At 42.8% G+C, this 15,852-nt stretch overlaps 1 protein-coding gene across 5 annotated transcripts in view; it reads left to right on the top strand.

Annotated features, from left to right (window-relative positions):
• Positions 1-536: 536 nt before the first annotated feature.
• The window catches only part of RABGGTA (Rab geranylgeranyltransferase subunit alpha), a 100,269-nt gene continuing 84,953 nt past the window's right edge, over positions 537-15,852 (top strand). The window contains exons 1-3 of one of the 5 annotated variants that reach the window (XM_073632813.1): positions 537-670; positions 13,219-13,249; positions 14,018-14,128. In XM_073632813.1, the coding sequence (XP_073488914.1) occupies positions 13,247-13,249; positions 14,018-14,128 (114 nt within the window). In that variant the 5' untranslated portion in view covers positions 537-670; positions 13,219-13,246. Of the gene's footprint in view, positions 671-6,034; positions 6,216-13,218; positions 13,250-14,017; positions 14,129-15,852 lie in introns of those variants that run through there. The other 4 variants (XM_073632829.1, XM_073632823.1, XM_073632828.1 and 1 more) reach the window with 4 other exon arrangements.

Below are 15,852 nucleotides of genomic sequence, written 5' to 3'. Positions count from 1 at the left end.
TACCTTCAGTTATGTGCAGATAGCTGCGCTAAATCGCTCCTGGACGCAGTCAATTCTATTTTTTCTATCCGCACCAAACCGCATGTAACTAAATCGCAGCTAAACGCAGTGTGTGAATGGGGCCATAGGAAAGCATTGTGTGCTTTTAGCTGCAGTAGAAAACTAGAAAATTCGCAGCTAAAAGCACAATTTTATCCGTCTGTGTGAAAGGGGCCTAAATGCTCCAGTTTTAGTAAATCTCCTCCATTGCATATACAAAAACCAATTGTACTGAAAATATACTGAAAATATGGGTTTGATAAAGAATTGTGCAACATAAACATTGGAAGCTATCATCTTTTTATTCTACAAGCCCTCTGCTTTTAGAAAATATAATATTTGGGGGAGGTCAGTCATTTTTAGGGCAAAACTGCACATTTAAACATGCATGAGGGAAATAGAGAAGGGAATCCACCACACAAAGGGTTACGTTGTTTCCTGAACAGTACAGTCCCCGCCTATTCATCCGTGGTAGCCAATCAGGGACCTGATGTCATGTCTGTAGACTACATGCTTTCCTACTGGTGGCTGAGCGGAGGGTCACGAGGGCAGTTCTCTAGCGATGATTGGTGGGAGTGTCTAGCTGTATTTCCAAGATAGGACATTACAAGGAGCTGGCTGTCACAGGCAGGTAATTGGAGTGTTCATTCATTATATGGGAAGATGGTTGTGTTGTTAGGACTGCAGTCATCAGCAGCACCCGACATTCTCTGTATAGTCTTCATTGTATAACCCTGGGCTTCAGACGTGTACAGTCACAGCACCTCAGGCTTCCATATCTAAAGCGTTGTAATGCTTCTATGTGGCTCACTCACACTGTGCCAACACCCATATGTAGCACCAATCAATAGTGAAACCCTTTATCCAATCCTAGAAGAAGAAAACTGCTAAATGATAAAGTGGAAATGTTCTTTTTTTTTTTTAACCACTTGAACTTCAGAAGATTTTACGCACTTCATGACCAGGCTATTTTTTGCTGTTAAGCATGGCGCTACTTTAACCACTTGCCTACCGGGCAGTTTTACCACCTTCCTGCCCAGGCCAGCTTTCAGCGCTGTCACACATTGAATGACAATTGTGTGGTCATGCTACACTGTACCAAAAATACATTTTCATCATTTTTTTGAGACAGATAAAGCTTTCTTTTGTTGGTATTTAATCACTACTGGGTTTTTATTTTTTGTTAAACAAAGGAAAAAAGTCCGAAAATTTTGAAAAGAAACATTTTTCTTAGTTTCTGTTATAAAATGTTATAAAAAAATAATTTTTCTCCTTCACTGATGTGCGCTGATAGGCAGCACTGATGGGCACTGATGGGTACTGATAGGCAGCACGGATAGGCAGCACTGATGAAGAGTCACTGTCAGGCACCACTGACGGGCACTGACATGCATCAGTGATAGGCACTGAAAGGCATCACTGATGCACAAATGATGGGCACTGAAAGGCATTACTGATGAGCACTGACAGGCATCACTGATGGGCACTGACAGGCATCACTGATGAGCACTGACAGGCATCACTGATGGGTATTGACAGGCATCACTGATGGGCACTGAAAGGTATCACTGATGGGCATTACTGATGGGCACTGAAAGGCATCACTGATGGGCACTGACAGGCATCATTGTTGAGCACTGACAGGCATCATTGTTGAGCACTGAAAGGCATCACTCATGGGCACTGAAAGGCATCACTGATGGGTATCACTGATGGGCACTGACAGGCATCAGTGTTGAGCACTGACAGGCATCAGTGTTGAGCACTGAAAGGCATCACTGATGGGCACTGAAAGGCATCACTGATGGGCATTGCTGATGGGCACTGAAAGGCATCACTGATGAGCACTGACAGGCATCACTGATGGGCACTGACAGGCATCAGTGTTGAGCACTGAAAGGCATCACTGATGGGCACTGAAAGGCATCACTGATGGGCACTGGCAGGCATCACTGATGGGCACTGGCAGGCATCACTGATGAGCACTGACGGGCACTACCGATGGGCACTGAAATGCATCACTGATGGGGCAACTGATGGGCACTATAAGGCATTACTGACGGGCACTGGAAGGCATTACTGATGGACACTGAAAGGCATTACTGATGGGCATCACTGATGGTCACTGACAGGCATCACTGATGGGCACTGAAAGGCATCACTGATGGGCACTGAAAGGCATCACTGATGGGCAACTGATGGGCACTGACAGGCATCACTGAGGAGCACTGACAGGCATCACTGAGGAGCACTGACAGGCATCACTGAGGAGCACTGACAGGCATCACTGAGGAGCACTGACAGGCATCACTGATGGGCACTGAAAGGCATTACTGATGGGCACTGAAAGGCATTACTGACGGGCATCACTGATGGGCACTGACAGGCATCACTGATGGGCAACTGATGGGCACTGACAGGCATCACTGATGGGCACTGACAGGCATCACTGATGGGCACTGACAGGCATCACTGATGGGCATTATTGATTTGCACTGAAAGGTATTACTGATGAGCACTGACAGGCATTACTGACAGGCATTACTGATGGGCATTACTGATGGGCACTGAAAGGCATTACTGGTGAGCACTGATGGGCATTACTGATGGGCACTGAAACGCATTACTGATAGGCACTGTTTGGCAGCACTGGTGGACACTGTTGGGGCTGTACTCATAATCAGGACATTAATTATCAGTACCCTGATTGTCAGCCTCCCTCACGCGCTGTCAGCGTGGGGAGTGAAATGTCGATAATCGTCATTTTCCTGTTTACACTGTGATCAGCTATGATCGGACACAGCTGATCACATTGGAAAGAACCTACGTCATAGGCTTTTTACTGTGATCGGTAATGCACTGTCTGTGATCGCCGCGCTGCGCGCCAAGAAAGGCATTCCATCACATGATGTCCTCCCAGAACAAGAATGCTCCCACCCATCCATCATTTCACCATACATCGGGTGGGAAGCAGTTAATTGGCAATTGTGCGGTCATGCAACGCTGTACCAATACGAAAATTATATAATTTTTTTTTCACACAAATAGAGCTTTCTTTTGGTAGTATTTGATCACCACTAAATTTTTATTTATTTTTTGTGATATAAACAAAAAAAGCGACAATTTTGAAAAACATATCCAATAAAAAAATGAAAAAAAAAATGTATTCATTCATTTTGGCCAACATTTATGTTTTTGATATAAAAAAAATCCCAAAAAGTTCATATTGATTGGTTTGTGTGAAATTTATAGCATCTACAAACTATGGTTTATATACTGGAGTTTTCATATTTTTAAAAATACTTTTAATGGCAGGGATCAGCGACTTATATTGGGACTGCGATAGTGTGGTGGTCAATCTGACACTAACTGATGCTGAGGGGAACTGACTAACTGCCACTGTCATCACCAGTGACATTAATACAATAATCAGTGATAATACTATACACTGTCACTATACTAATTACACTGGCTGGGAAGGGGTTAACATCTAGGCGCGATCAAGGGGTTAAAAGTTTGCCTAACTATGTGTAATGTGTTTACAGTGTACTGATTTTTACTATAGATATCTCAGTTTCTCATCCCTGCTTTGCAGGGATAAGAAACTGACAGATCACTTACTCTGCACAGAGCTCTGTATTGTTTACCAACTGAGCTCTGGGCTGTGATTGCACACAGCCAGTCAGCAGGTCTGGGGTGCGAACCCGGAAGTAGGCAGCGAAGTACGGGTGCAGTATGTTGCCCCATGCACATCGGTGAATTGAGAGCGGGCTGCAGGGGGTGGGGGGCTGCATACGTATGGTTTTTTACCCTAATGCAGAGAATGCAATAAGGTAATAAAAACCTTCAGCCTTTAGAACAACTTGAGGCTTGGTTCACATCTATGCTAATTGGTTGTGGGTTTCCCCGCATCTAATTCGCATAGTAGAAGAATGTGACTAGCTCCCTATGGAGCTGGTTCACATATTTCCATTGCGGCTGCGGAGCGCACTGCACAGAAACGCTGTGCGTCTTTGGCTCCGTTTCAGGGCCGAATTCAGGCATAGATTCGGCCCTGGTTCGTCCCTGAAACGGGGAACAGGGACACACACCGCTCCTGTGCGACTCGCAGCCGGTTCCAGTGTGAAACCGGCCTGAATTCCACAGTATCTTACAGCAGCAATGTCCTTAGCCACATCCACATTGGGGCGAACTAAAGCATACCCCTGTGGAGGGCCGTGTTTACCCACATGGAGATGCACAGATGTTCCATACATCCCCCTTGCAGGCAGTCCTGTCAACTGCATCGCAGTGGCTGCACCGACACAGCTGCTGGTCCCAATTTGACATCTGTCCCTGAACCCACACTGTGTGAGTTCAGGGACACGTACCTGCACCCAAACACCTGTCAATTTGGCGGCAGCAGCAGCTGTGTCCATGCAGCCACTATGTACCAATAGACGTCAGTGGGGCTGTTTGCATGGGGGTGTATGGAACACCTGTGCATCTTTGTGTGGGTAAAAATGGCCTTCCATGGGGGTACGCTCTAGTTTGCCCCATGTGAACAAGGCCTTAAGATCACCACACACTTTACAATCGGTATAATTTCCTTTAGCTCTTAAAAAAATATGTAGTGCATGGGCTTCCCTAATTGGATTGTTTAGGTAGATCCTTGTATTACATCATTTTTGTAGATCTAAGTGTCACCATACACATTACAATCTGACGATAAAATCTCTATACAGTCAACTTCAGATCTACGAAAACTGTAATGTGAGGACCTACCTAATTTATCAAATCAATGTTTATTCAATCAAACAGGCCCTTGCACTACATAAGTGTTGGTATATCAGAAGGCGATTGTACAATCAAAATGTAACTTGTTTGGTGAGCTTTAGGTTGATAGTAAAGAGATTGTGTGGTCAGATTGTAACCTGTATGGGGAGCCTTGAGATGGCTTTGATAAACTATCGATTTCTCTTGTGATAGGAATAATCAATCTATAGTCAACAACAGGGATATGATCTCAGGTGTGTTTGAATACTAGTCGGAACCCACCTGAGCTATCCTGTCAGAAAACTGTCACTGTACTAGGCTAATAATAAGCAGCCGAGGACCCACAATTACACGTATACAAGGGGTGTGCATACGTATCACACATTCACATCATCACAGGGCCACTACACAACCCAGAAGAGACAGCTGACCTCCTAGTGATATCAGAAGAAGATGGTGGTGCAAGACTGGGGGTGCTTTGCTGAAAAGGGGGATCCCTAGAGAACATCACTGCATCACCAGGATTGTGAGTAAGCTTTTGAGAAAGAACCCAGCTATACAGATAAGAGGGAATAAGGAAAAACAGGCAGCGAAGCCAGGAGTTAATGTCCTTTTTACATTTTCTGTTGTCTTTATGTAAAACGTGAGTGCAATATAGTTATCTTTCCAGCAGCTCGTGTCTTGAAATGCTGGCGCTTTATTGGTCACTGCAAACATTCAACAAGTTGGATGGGTCAAATACCTGTTACCCTTCTGTACACTGAGGTTCCTTCCAAAGAGCTTATACGTCCTGTAGTGTGAACAAGGCAGCGGGAGAAACCACAGCATGCAGCGGGGGAGTGTGTATTCCACTAGCCAGAAAGTAAAGAATAGTGGCAGCAAGAAAGATCTAGTGATGCTCTGGTGGCTCCATTTTAAAACTGTCAAATGTAATGTAAGCATTTATTGATAACTCTCAACAGTAAAGTGTGTGTGTGTGTGTGTGTGTGTGTATATATATATATATATATATATATATATATATATATATATATATATATATATATATATATATATATATATATATATATATATATATATATATATATATTATACACACACGCGCACATTTTTTTAGCAGGTATGTTATTGTATAGAAGCGACCCTATAGTGACAGGGTCACTTTAAAGTCTCCCAAACAGAATTTAGAGGATTGCAATCACATGACAAGCAGAGGAGCTCAGAATGAGGCTTGGTTCTGGAAGGGAGCCACAAAGTAACTCAGAGTGAGGCTTGGTTTAGAAAGAGCCCAGTAGAGGAACTAATATCAAGGTTTGGCTCTGGAAGAGAAAGAGGAATTGATTCCAGGAAAAGATACACCACGCTGGATGTGTAATGTTGAAGTGTGCTGTCTGAAGGACACTGCTCTGATCTGCTGTAAGGTACTTTGGATCTGTATTATCATTTACCAGTTTTCTTTATCAATGCCTTGTATAAGTTTGAAAAAGGAGCACCTCGTGCTTGTCACATCAAATGCAGCAAATCTTCTGTCATCGAAATGATGTGCATGGTTTTAGATATTCTTTTCATGGAGAAAACTATATATGTTTGTATTGTTGGTATTAATATTATTATTTTTTGTTTTTTTCAGAGAAGCTGGTATCATATTTATATATACACATATTCCAACCACAATTAAAAAAAAAAAAAAAAAGCCGCTTTTTCTTTAAGTTAAATACTTTCTGTGAAATTGACCTAACACCGGGGAAAGTATAATGTAACAAAAATGTAAATTGGAGTGCCATACCACTGCTAAGTGGTTTAAATACAACTTTTATCAATAAAAATCAGGGGGACAATCCAAAAAGTAACCAATGTGTTTCAGGGGTCAAAGAGTGCCCCCTTTATCAGGACTAGAAAAAAACATATTGACATCTCCACATCAATCTGATATTTAATACAATATCCCCACCTCAGGATCATATTTAAAACCAAATAACCAATACTATTGGAAGTCTAAAATTCATGTCAGGTGACATTGAATAGATAATATGCAAAAAAACACAGACAAATGTGGGAAGATGAATAATAACCCATACCATTTCATCTATTGGGTAAAAATACATTTGAACATTTACCCTCCTATGGACCACACTAATATACCCCCTCCCCTACAGTATGTGTTAACCAGAGATCCATTTTTCATCACCTGGCACTTTGGAGTATCGATACTAATCATCATTTCTCAATAGAATGCATTAAGATAAAAAAAAAAACTTCTGCCTTCACAGCCACTTTAATAACTAAAATGCATTCAGAATAAAATATAGACCTAATAATGATAAATGTTTAAAAATTAATAAAATATATCAAAAACTATACTATAACAAAGATACAGTATCTCACAAAAGTGAGTACACCCATCACATTTTTGTAAATATTTTATATCTTTTCATGTGACAACACTGAAGAAATGACACTTTGCTACAATGTAAAGTAGTGAGTGTAGAGCTTGTATAACTCTATAAATTTGCTGTCCCCTTAAAATAACTCAACACACAGCCATTAATGTCTAAACCGCTGGCAACAAAAGTGAGTACACCCCTAAGTGAAAATATCCAAATCGGGCCCAATTAACCATTTCCCTCCCTGATGTCATGTGATTCGTTAATGTTACAAGGTCTCAGGTGTGATTGGGGAGCAGGTGTGTTAAATTTGGTATTATCGCTCTCACTCACTCATACTGGTCACTGGAAGTTCAACATGGCACCTCATGGCAAAGAACTCTCTGAGGATCTGAAAAAAGAATTGTTGCTTTACATAAAGATGGTCTAGGCTATAAGAAGATTGCCAAGACCCTAAAACTGAGCTGCAGCACGGTGGCCAAGACCATACAGCGGTTTAACAGGAAGGGTTCCACTCAGAACAGGCCTTGCCATGGTCAACCAAAGAAGTTGAGTGCACATGCTCAGTGTCATATCCAGAGCAGTACAAAGACAAGTGTGTCTTGCCCACAGTCAAGCATGGTGGTGGGAGTGTCATTGTCTGGGGCTGCATGAGTGCTGCCAGTTCATTGAGGGAACCATGAATGCCAACAGGTACTGTGACATACTGAAGCAGACCATGAGCCCCTCCCTTCGGAGACCGGACCACAGGGCAGTATTCCAACATAATGACCCCAAACATACCTCCAAGACGACCACTACCTTGCTAAAGAAGCTGAGGGTAAAGGTGATGGACTGGTCAAACATGTCTCCAGACCTAAACCCTATTGAGCATCTGTGGGGCATCCTCAAATGGAAGTTGGAGGAGCGCAAGGTCTCTAACATCCACCAGCTCCATGATGTCGTCATGGAGGAGTGAAAGAGGACTCCAGTGGCAACCTGTGAAGCTCTGGTGAACTCCATGCCCAAGAGGGTTAAGGCAGTGCTGGAAAAAAATGGTGGCCACACAAAATATTGACACTTTGGGCCTGATTTGGACATTTTCACTTAGGGGTGTACTCACTTCTGTTGCCAGCGGTTTAGACATTAATGGCTGTGTGTTGAGTTATTTTGAGGGGACAGCAAATTTACACTGTTATACAAGATGTACACTCACTACTTTACATTGTAGCAAAGTGTCATTTCTTCAGTATTGTCAAATGAAAAGATATTATAAAATATTTACAAAAATATGAGGGGTGTACTTACTTTTGTGAGATACTGTATATGAAAGATGGTTAAATGCCCCCTTACATCTAGGGGATCGGAAAAAGCAGTTTTGCTTACCCTCCATTCCCACAGACTCCACTGCATTGCAAAACTGGTTCCCTATGGCCTCTTTTCCCCTGCTCTCCAGCAGTCCATGGTCCTCTGACATCATTAAAACTGATGTAGGGCTCATAGCCCTACATTAGGCATGAGAGCATTGATGAACAGTCCACCACTGGAGCATAGGAAAGCACCATCTCCCAAAAAAGCAGAGGATTAGGTAAATAAAACTGCTTTTCCCATCCCATCGACCTAAACGAGCATTTAACTCATGCAGTGCAGAGACAGCCCCACTTCAAGGGAGAATTTTTGCTTTAACCCAGAAATTGACTTTAAAGGAAAAGTACAGCCAAAACTATTTTCTATAGCGATACTTCTATGGATCACAGGAGTGCAGTTCATTCTGCACTCCTGTGACCTGTTTTCAGCCAACAGCGGGCTCAAGCCTGCTGTTGGCTGATGTCACAGAGCCGATCCAGGCTCTGGAAAGATCTTGACTATATGGTCAGGATCCACCCAGAAGCCTGAACCAGCACCTGGCTCAGCCTCTTACAGTCTGCCAGGAGCCTGAGCCAGCCGCCCCCCCTCCACAGCCCCTGACAGTCACGGCTCTCTGTTCAGAGCAGGGGGGGGGGGGGGGACTGAGCGATCAGCAGTCTTTGATCACTCAGTTCTCACTGCAGAGCCAGCAGGGGACAGATACAGCATCGGACCCGTGCTGTATCCACCTAGGTGAGTATAAAGATTTTTTTTTTTTTCAAATACCATACGTCTCTTTCAATGTGCTGTGAAATCATATTCCCACTTTGCTTTCCCAGCAGCTAAACTTCCACTAGCAACAGCAAGAATTGAAAGTTCACAATAGGTGGGGCATGTGTGAGATTTTGTTTGTTGTCGGCTGTGGGCAGATGAGGCTGCCCAGAAAATGAACTGGTGGGCTTATGAAAGATTGTGCTAGCTTTAGGAACAGAGGGCTTTGGCAAGGACTGAAGCATTCTTACTGTGCATCTAGAATCAATTGGGGAAATTATGATTATAGGTAATATTTTATAATCAAATATGCTGAGTAAGTTATAGTGCATGGATGTGGTGGGTCTTTAACACAGTTTTTTAACACAGTTTTAACGATCATTAATACATTATTAACCATTTGACTACCAAGAACATGTCCTATAAAATTTGTAAGTGAGCTTGCTGTTTTAAGAATGAATATTTCAACTCTTGTCTAAGCCCTGCAATGGCATGTTCACTTTAAAGTGGAGTTCCACCCAAAAGTGGAACCTCCACTTATCTGCTTCCTCCCCCCTCCGGTGCCACATTTGGCACCTTTCAGGGGGAAAGGGTACCTGTTTTTGACAGGTACCCTTCCCCACTTCCGGAAGACTGCGGCATCGTCCCTCGGAAGGTTGTTCCCCCCTCCTCCTTCCTTCACCGCCGAGCCCGTTAGAAAGTGTTTGGCGCATGTGCAGTAGGGAACAAGCTGTGAAGCCAAAGGGCTTCACTACCAGTTTCCCATACTACGAATGGCGGAGGCAGCACCCGGTAGGCGATCCGAAAATTGGCTGTGGTGCCAACATCGCGGGCTCCTTGACCAGGTAAGTGTCCATATATTAAAAGTATTTGTAGCTGTGGACTTTAACATTTCTTTTACTTGGGCGGAACTCCTCTTTAAATTCTAAATGAAAAAAATAAAGGTCTAGAGCAGAGGTGTCAAACTCAATTTCATTTGGGGCTGCATTAGCATTATGGTTGTCCTCAAAGGGCCGTTTGTATCTGTGAGATTATATAAATTCATGCAGGGCTTTTTTTTCTCAGAGTATAGGTGCAGGAACTCAACCACGTCCCCCACCAAACCACATTGAATGATGGGTGTGGCACAATTGCAGTGAGAGGATCTTAAAGGGGCAATAAATACCCAAATTGCGTTATGTGTGGCATTCAGGGGTGTGCTACATACAGAGTGCGGTGTTCAGGGGTTCACTACGTACAGAGTGCAGTGTTCAGGGGTTCTCTGCGTACAGAGTGCAGAGGTCGGGGGTTCTCTGCGTACAGAGTGCAGAGGTCGGGGGTTCTCTGCGTACAGAGTGCGGAGGTCGGGGGTTCTCTGCGTACAGAGTGCAGAGGTCGGGGGTTCTCTGCGTACAGAGTGCAGAGGTCGGGGGTTCTCTGCGTACAGAGTGCAGAGGTCGGGGGTTCTCTGCGTACAGAGTGCGGAGGTCGGGGGTTCTCTGCGTACAGAGTGCGGAGGTCAGGGGGTTCTCTGCGTACAGAGTGCGGAGGTCAGGGGGTTCTCTGCGTACAGAGTGCAGAGGTCGGGGGTTCTCTGCGTACAGAGTGCAGAGTTCAGGGTGCAGGAATCAGCTGTCTTTCACAGGCTGTTAACATGTCACTTCCACTCCTCCCCCTGGGTGCCAGGGCCACGTGAAATGGCCTGGAGGGCCGGATTCGGCCCGCAGGCCTTGTGTTTGAAACATGGTCTAGGGTGTGCATTTTTTAAAGAAACTGAATATTGTCATTTGCTTCCCCTTAATATTTTGTAAGGTTACTTCATACAGTACCTTGGCCTACATTGAAGGCCTATTCATAAAATACATGCCACTATATGGAGCCTGTAGTGTCCTGTAGAGTTCTCTGTGCTTAAACTATACTGTATGTAAACACAAACTTTCAAATCTTAAATACGCAGTAGGCTGTAGCACCCGCTCTGCTCAGGTTTTAATAGATTAGATTAGAAGAAGGTAGAAAAGTTTTTATTGAGCTTACAAAAGCTAAAACATAAGGTTCAGGTGCCAGATAACAAAGAGCAAGTATTAATAACTATAACTATAGCAACAAGTATAAAAATATTGCTTGCTTACATAATTGGCTTTCTTCCCTTATCTATTGTCTGGCTGTTTGTTGTTCTGCTAAAACTAAAATGGCTGCCCATCCTTTTTGTGGGAATTTTCCATCATCTTTTAAAATTTAGAAACATTATAAGCTGTGGGGGGGGCTGCTTGCCAAGGACCACTCAGTTCCAAATACAAGAAAAAAACAAATCTTTTGTGTTTACTTCCACTTTAACCAACCATCAGATTTGGAAAACCATGCCATCATCTCTGTCATGGATGTAACACAAAGTGGAGTTAATTTACTAAAACTGGAGAGCGCAAAATATTTTTCTCTCAAAGCTTAAAGTGGATGTAAACCCAATGTCATCCTTTCTAAACTACTGCCATAGGGGTTATCTATAAGGATATACATGCCTCCTGCATGTATCTTTACCTGTCAAATGTCTCCCCTCTGTCTGTTATGAGACCTGAAAAACTGCATATTCTGTGGGTGGGTCTGTTGTCTGGAGCTCGGTGGGTGGAGTCGTGATGTCAGTAGACTCCCCGCCCACCTCTACACTCCCCTTGTCAATATTCATTTTCTCCTGTGTATTTCTAACACTGAACTTCTGCTATGATCTCTAACATCCAGTGAAAAGACAGGAAAGTAACCACATGACTTCAGCATGCCAAATCATGCTGAAGTGTGGAACAGCCAATCCTTGCAGAGCTGCTGAAGAAAGGAGTGGGGGAGGGAATTAAAAAATAATGCATGTCTTAGGCTAGTGCACGAGATGTAAATCACCTGTCACTCACAGCAAGGGGGAGGATTTGACAAAGTTTTTCTCAGTTTGTCAAGATTTATCTCACTGAACAATAAAAGAGGATTGCTCAGAGATGGATTAACTCTTTGTGGCAAGACTGGGCTCAAATGATAGGAAATCTTATACTCTACAGTATGATATAAAAAAAAAATTCGGGTTTACATCCACTTTAAATGAACAAGCTAAAGTTAGAAGCTGATTGGCTACCATGCCCAGCTGCACCAGATTTTGCACTCTCCAGTTTTAGTAAATTAACCTCTGTCAGTCATTTTTTGCCAAGCAACATAGTTGTTCTATCCTTAACTGTTATATTTTATATATATATCGTGTATTACACTAATCAGAAGCTTCATTCACTGTCAGCATATCCTAAACTGCTTTCATATGGCCATTGAGTGGGATTTGTGCCTAATAAAATCTGCCTTTCAGCATCGGCTACCCAAGGGTGTGGGGGTATTGGCACTATCTTTATGAGAGTATAAATACCCTTAGGGAAACCACTCACATCTACTGGAAACTGAAATATCAATTAGGGGTAGACTTGGGTTTATGGGATGTGTACTGTTAGTAAAATTGTAAAGGTTATAAAGCCCAGCCGCACCCAAACTAAAAAAATGTAATGCCTCATCGCGTCAAATAAACTCTTTGTGTATTTCTCAATTTTCCCCCAACTTGGCAGGGCCATTTTGCACTGGTATAAAGTTCTCTTTATTGTGACGGTGGAAGTTTCCAGCTATTTTCCTACCCTGTAGTAGACTTAGATAAACTGTCTATATGTAATAAGCAGGTTACACTGCTAGGTTTAAATGACTTTTTTCTTACTTAAAATGTATTTGCGTATTTTTTTTTTATTACATGGTTCTGTGTTCTATTTATTTCAACCAAATTTATTTTTTAATCAATGGTTACATTTTCTACAGTTTGGTTTACCCATACTACACAAAACTAAGGATGGCCAAATTTGAAATACTGAATGGCAGGGTTACATTTCTGTAAATGATTACACACATATTTTATTTACCTCTACTAAGCCATGTTGAATTTCTTGATCTTTTGCAGGTCTATTTTTCTTGAGTCCTGAAACAAAATGGTATGTAAAAGCTCCACTTACATCTCTTGTGTGAATATTCCTCACTTTGCTTGGCTGGATCAAATAATGGGTTATCTTAGGTTCTTAGTAAAATAGTTTTGTCTTCTGTACTTAGTGAGGCAGTATTTAGTTGATGCAGTCCATGCTACCCCAGTTCTGCCTAACATGCCACCTGGTGGTTTCAAATGGTACATATGAAAATATGTAAGAATGTATATATTTCAGTAAAAAACATACTGTACATTTTCTTTTAATATGGGCAGTTAAAGTGATTGTAAACAATAAAAACATTCCATTCAGTTTAAAATAGAAATGAAAGGCAAAACGTGTATAGATATAACATTATACAGTCCATTCCTTTTTTCCCTTTATTATAAGTGATCACATTCCCTCTATTCTCAGCTGCATAAGAGCTGCGGGAGGAGAAACAACAGTACACTGATCTTCCCTATGAAAGGCTGTGCGGAGGGGGGGGGGGGGAGCGTGTCAGGACAAGTCTGATCATTGGTGGAGAGCAGGATGACTTCCCGACACAGCTAGAGAACTGACCATGATGTGTTCTCTTGCCTAGTATGGTCAGTTTTTAATAGGAAAGCAGAGGGACTGGCAAGAAACACCGGGATTTTACACAAAGGAGGCAATACAAAGAGACCAGGATACTACAAGTACATGGTACAGCAGGTACATATCAGGAATATGAAAGGTTGGGGTAACAAATGCTTTAAGCTTTGTTTATTGAACAAATCACAGCTGAACCTTTATTTCTAGCATGGGCGAGTTAAAGTAAAGACTACGCTGGAACAGCAGGAGGCGAAACGGAAAGAGAGGGAAAAGAAGCTAGAGCTGTATGTGAGTGCCACTCAGGCTGCATTGAACAAGGTAGGAACCTTTTACTGTTTTGTAATTATTAGGGTTCATATACACTGGTACTAAAATTATATTAAACAGAGAACACTTACTGTAGTGGCCGAAAACAAAGTACTGTGGACTGATGGTAAATTTTGCAGCAAAGGCAGGTTTTGTTATTTTATCTTTTAACCGCTTGCCGACCAGCCGCTGTAATTTTACTACAGCAGGTCCGCACAATCCCACAAACCGTCGTAGCTATACGTCAGCTCGCAGGATAGGGATAGCAGGTGCTGCACTGCGGGGGGTGCCGATGCTCGTGGCCAACGGTCGCTATGACCGTCTGCCACGAGCACGAGGGACAGAACACGGAAGTGTGTGTAAATCCCTGTTCTGTTCTGAGAGGAGTGACAGATCGTGTGTTCCTATTAGCTAGGAACCACGATCCGTCACTTCCTCTAGTCAGTCCCCTCCCCCTTCAGTTAGAATCACCTACCAGGGAACACAGTTAACCCCTTGATCGCCCCTTAGTGTTTATCCCTTCCCTGCCAGTGACAGTAATCGGTGCATTTTTATAGCACTGATCGCTGTATAAATTCCAATGGTCCCAAAATGGTATCAAAAGTGTCCGATGTGTCCGCTGTAATGTCGCAGTCCCGATAAAAATCACAGATCGCCACCATTACTAGTAAAAAAAAAAAACCCAAACCAATCAACGCTTATTGCGATTTTTTTTTTTTTTTTTCTTTTTTTTACCAAAAATATGTAGAAGTATACATATCGGCCTAAACTGAGAAAAAATTAGCTTTTTTCAAAATTGTCGCTCTTTTTTTGTTTATAGAGCAAAAAATAAAAAATGCAAAGGCGATCAAATACCACCAAAAGAAAGCGCTCTTTGTGGGAAAAAAAGGACGTCAATTTTGTTTGGGTGCAACGCCGTAGGACCGTGCAAATGTCAGTTAAAGGGACGCAGTGCCGAATCGCAAAAAATGGCCCGATCGTTCAGCGGCCAAATCTTCCAGGGCCGAAGTGGTTAATGGGCTATTCCCTTTTATCTTCTTATTATTGACTGGAGTTCTGCTTTCATTTTTACATTTCACAACTTGATTAAAAGGTATATTTTTTTAATCATCTCGAGTTGTGCTTTAACTATGTTGCAACAGTGATAACATAAATCTTCCAGTGTAGGCAGCTTAAAGTGATAAAGTCTCCAGCTTTCTCTAACTAAAATACAAAAGATTGTTATACTCACCTGCTCTGTGCAAGAATATTGCACAGAGTGGCCCCGAACCTCCTCTTATGGAGTCCCCTGCCAGCGCTCTCCACTCCTCTTCTCTGTGTACCCCCATAGCAAGACGCTTGCTATGGGGGTACACATGTGGACACGCTCCCTGGCCAGACTGTGCGTGTCTACAGAAACACATAGCATAGCTCGGCCCTGGCCCCCGATCCCTCGTCACAGGATTTGATTGACAGCAGCAGCAGCCAGTGGCTTCTACTGCTGCCTCTGTGCTTGTGGAGGAGAGGGAGAGAAGACAACCGCTGCTGCAGATGGGCACAGCACTGGATCGATACAGGACTTGGGTAAGTATTTTTGGGAGGAGGGGGGAAGCAGCTAGTGGAAGTTATATTTTACCTTAATGCAGGTAATGCCTTTTGGCTTTAAAACCACTTGAAGTTTTTTTAAAGTGATATATTGGTGGACCTAACCACCACTAGCACTGGTATACATGATGTACCACCATGAAGTTCGGAGA

The sequence above is a fragment of the Aquarana catesbeiana genome, linkage group LG01 (genome assembly GCF_042186555.1).
Source record: "Aquarana catesbeiana isolate 2022-GZ linkage group LG01, ASM4218655v1, whole genome shotgun sequence".
Lineage (NCBI taxonomy): Eukaryota > Metazoa > Chordata > Amphibia > Anura > Ranidae > Aquarana > Aquarana catesbeiana.
This window is presented reverse-complemented; position numbering and strand designations above follow the sequence as displayed.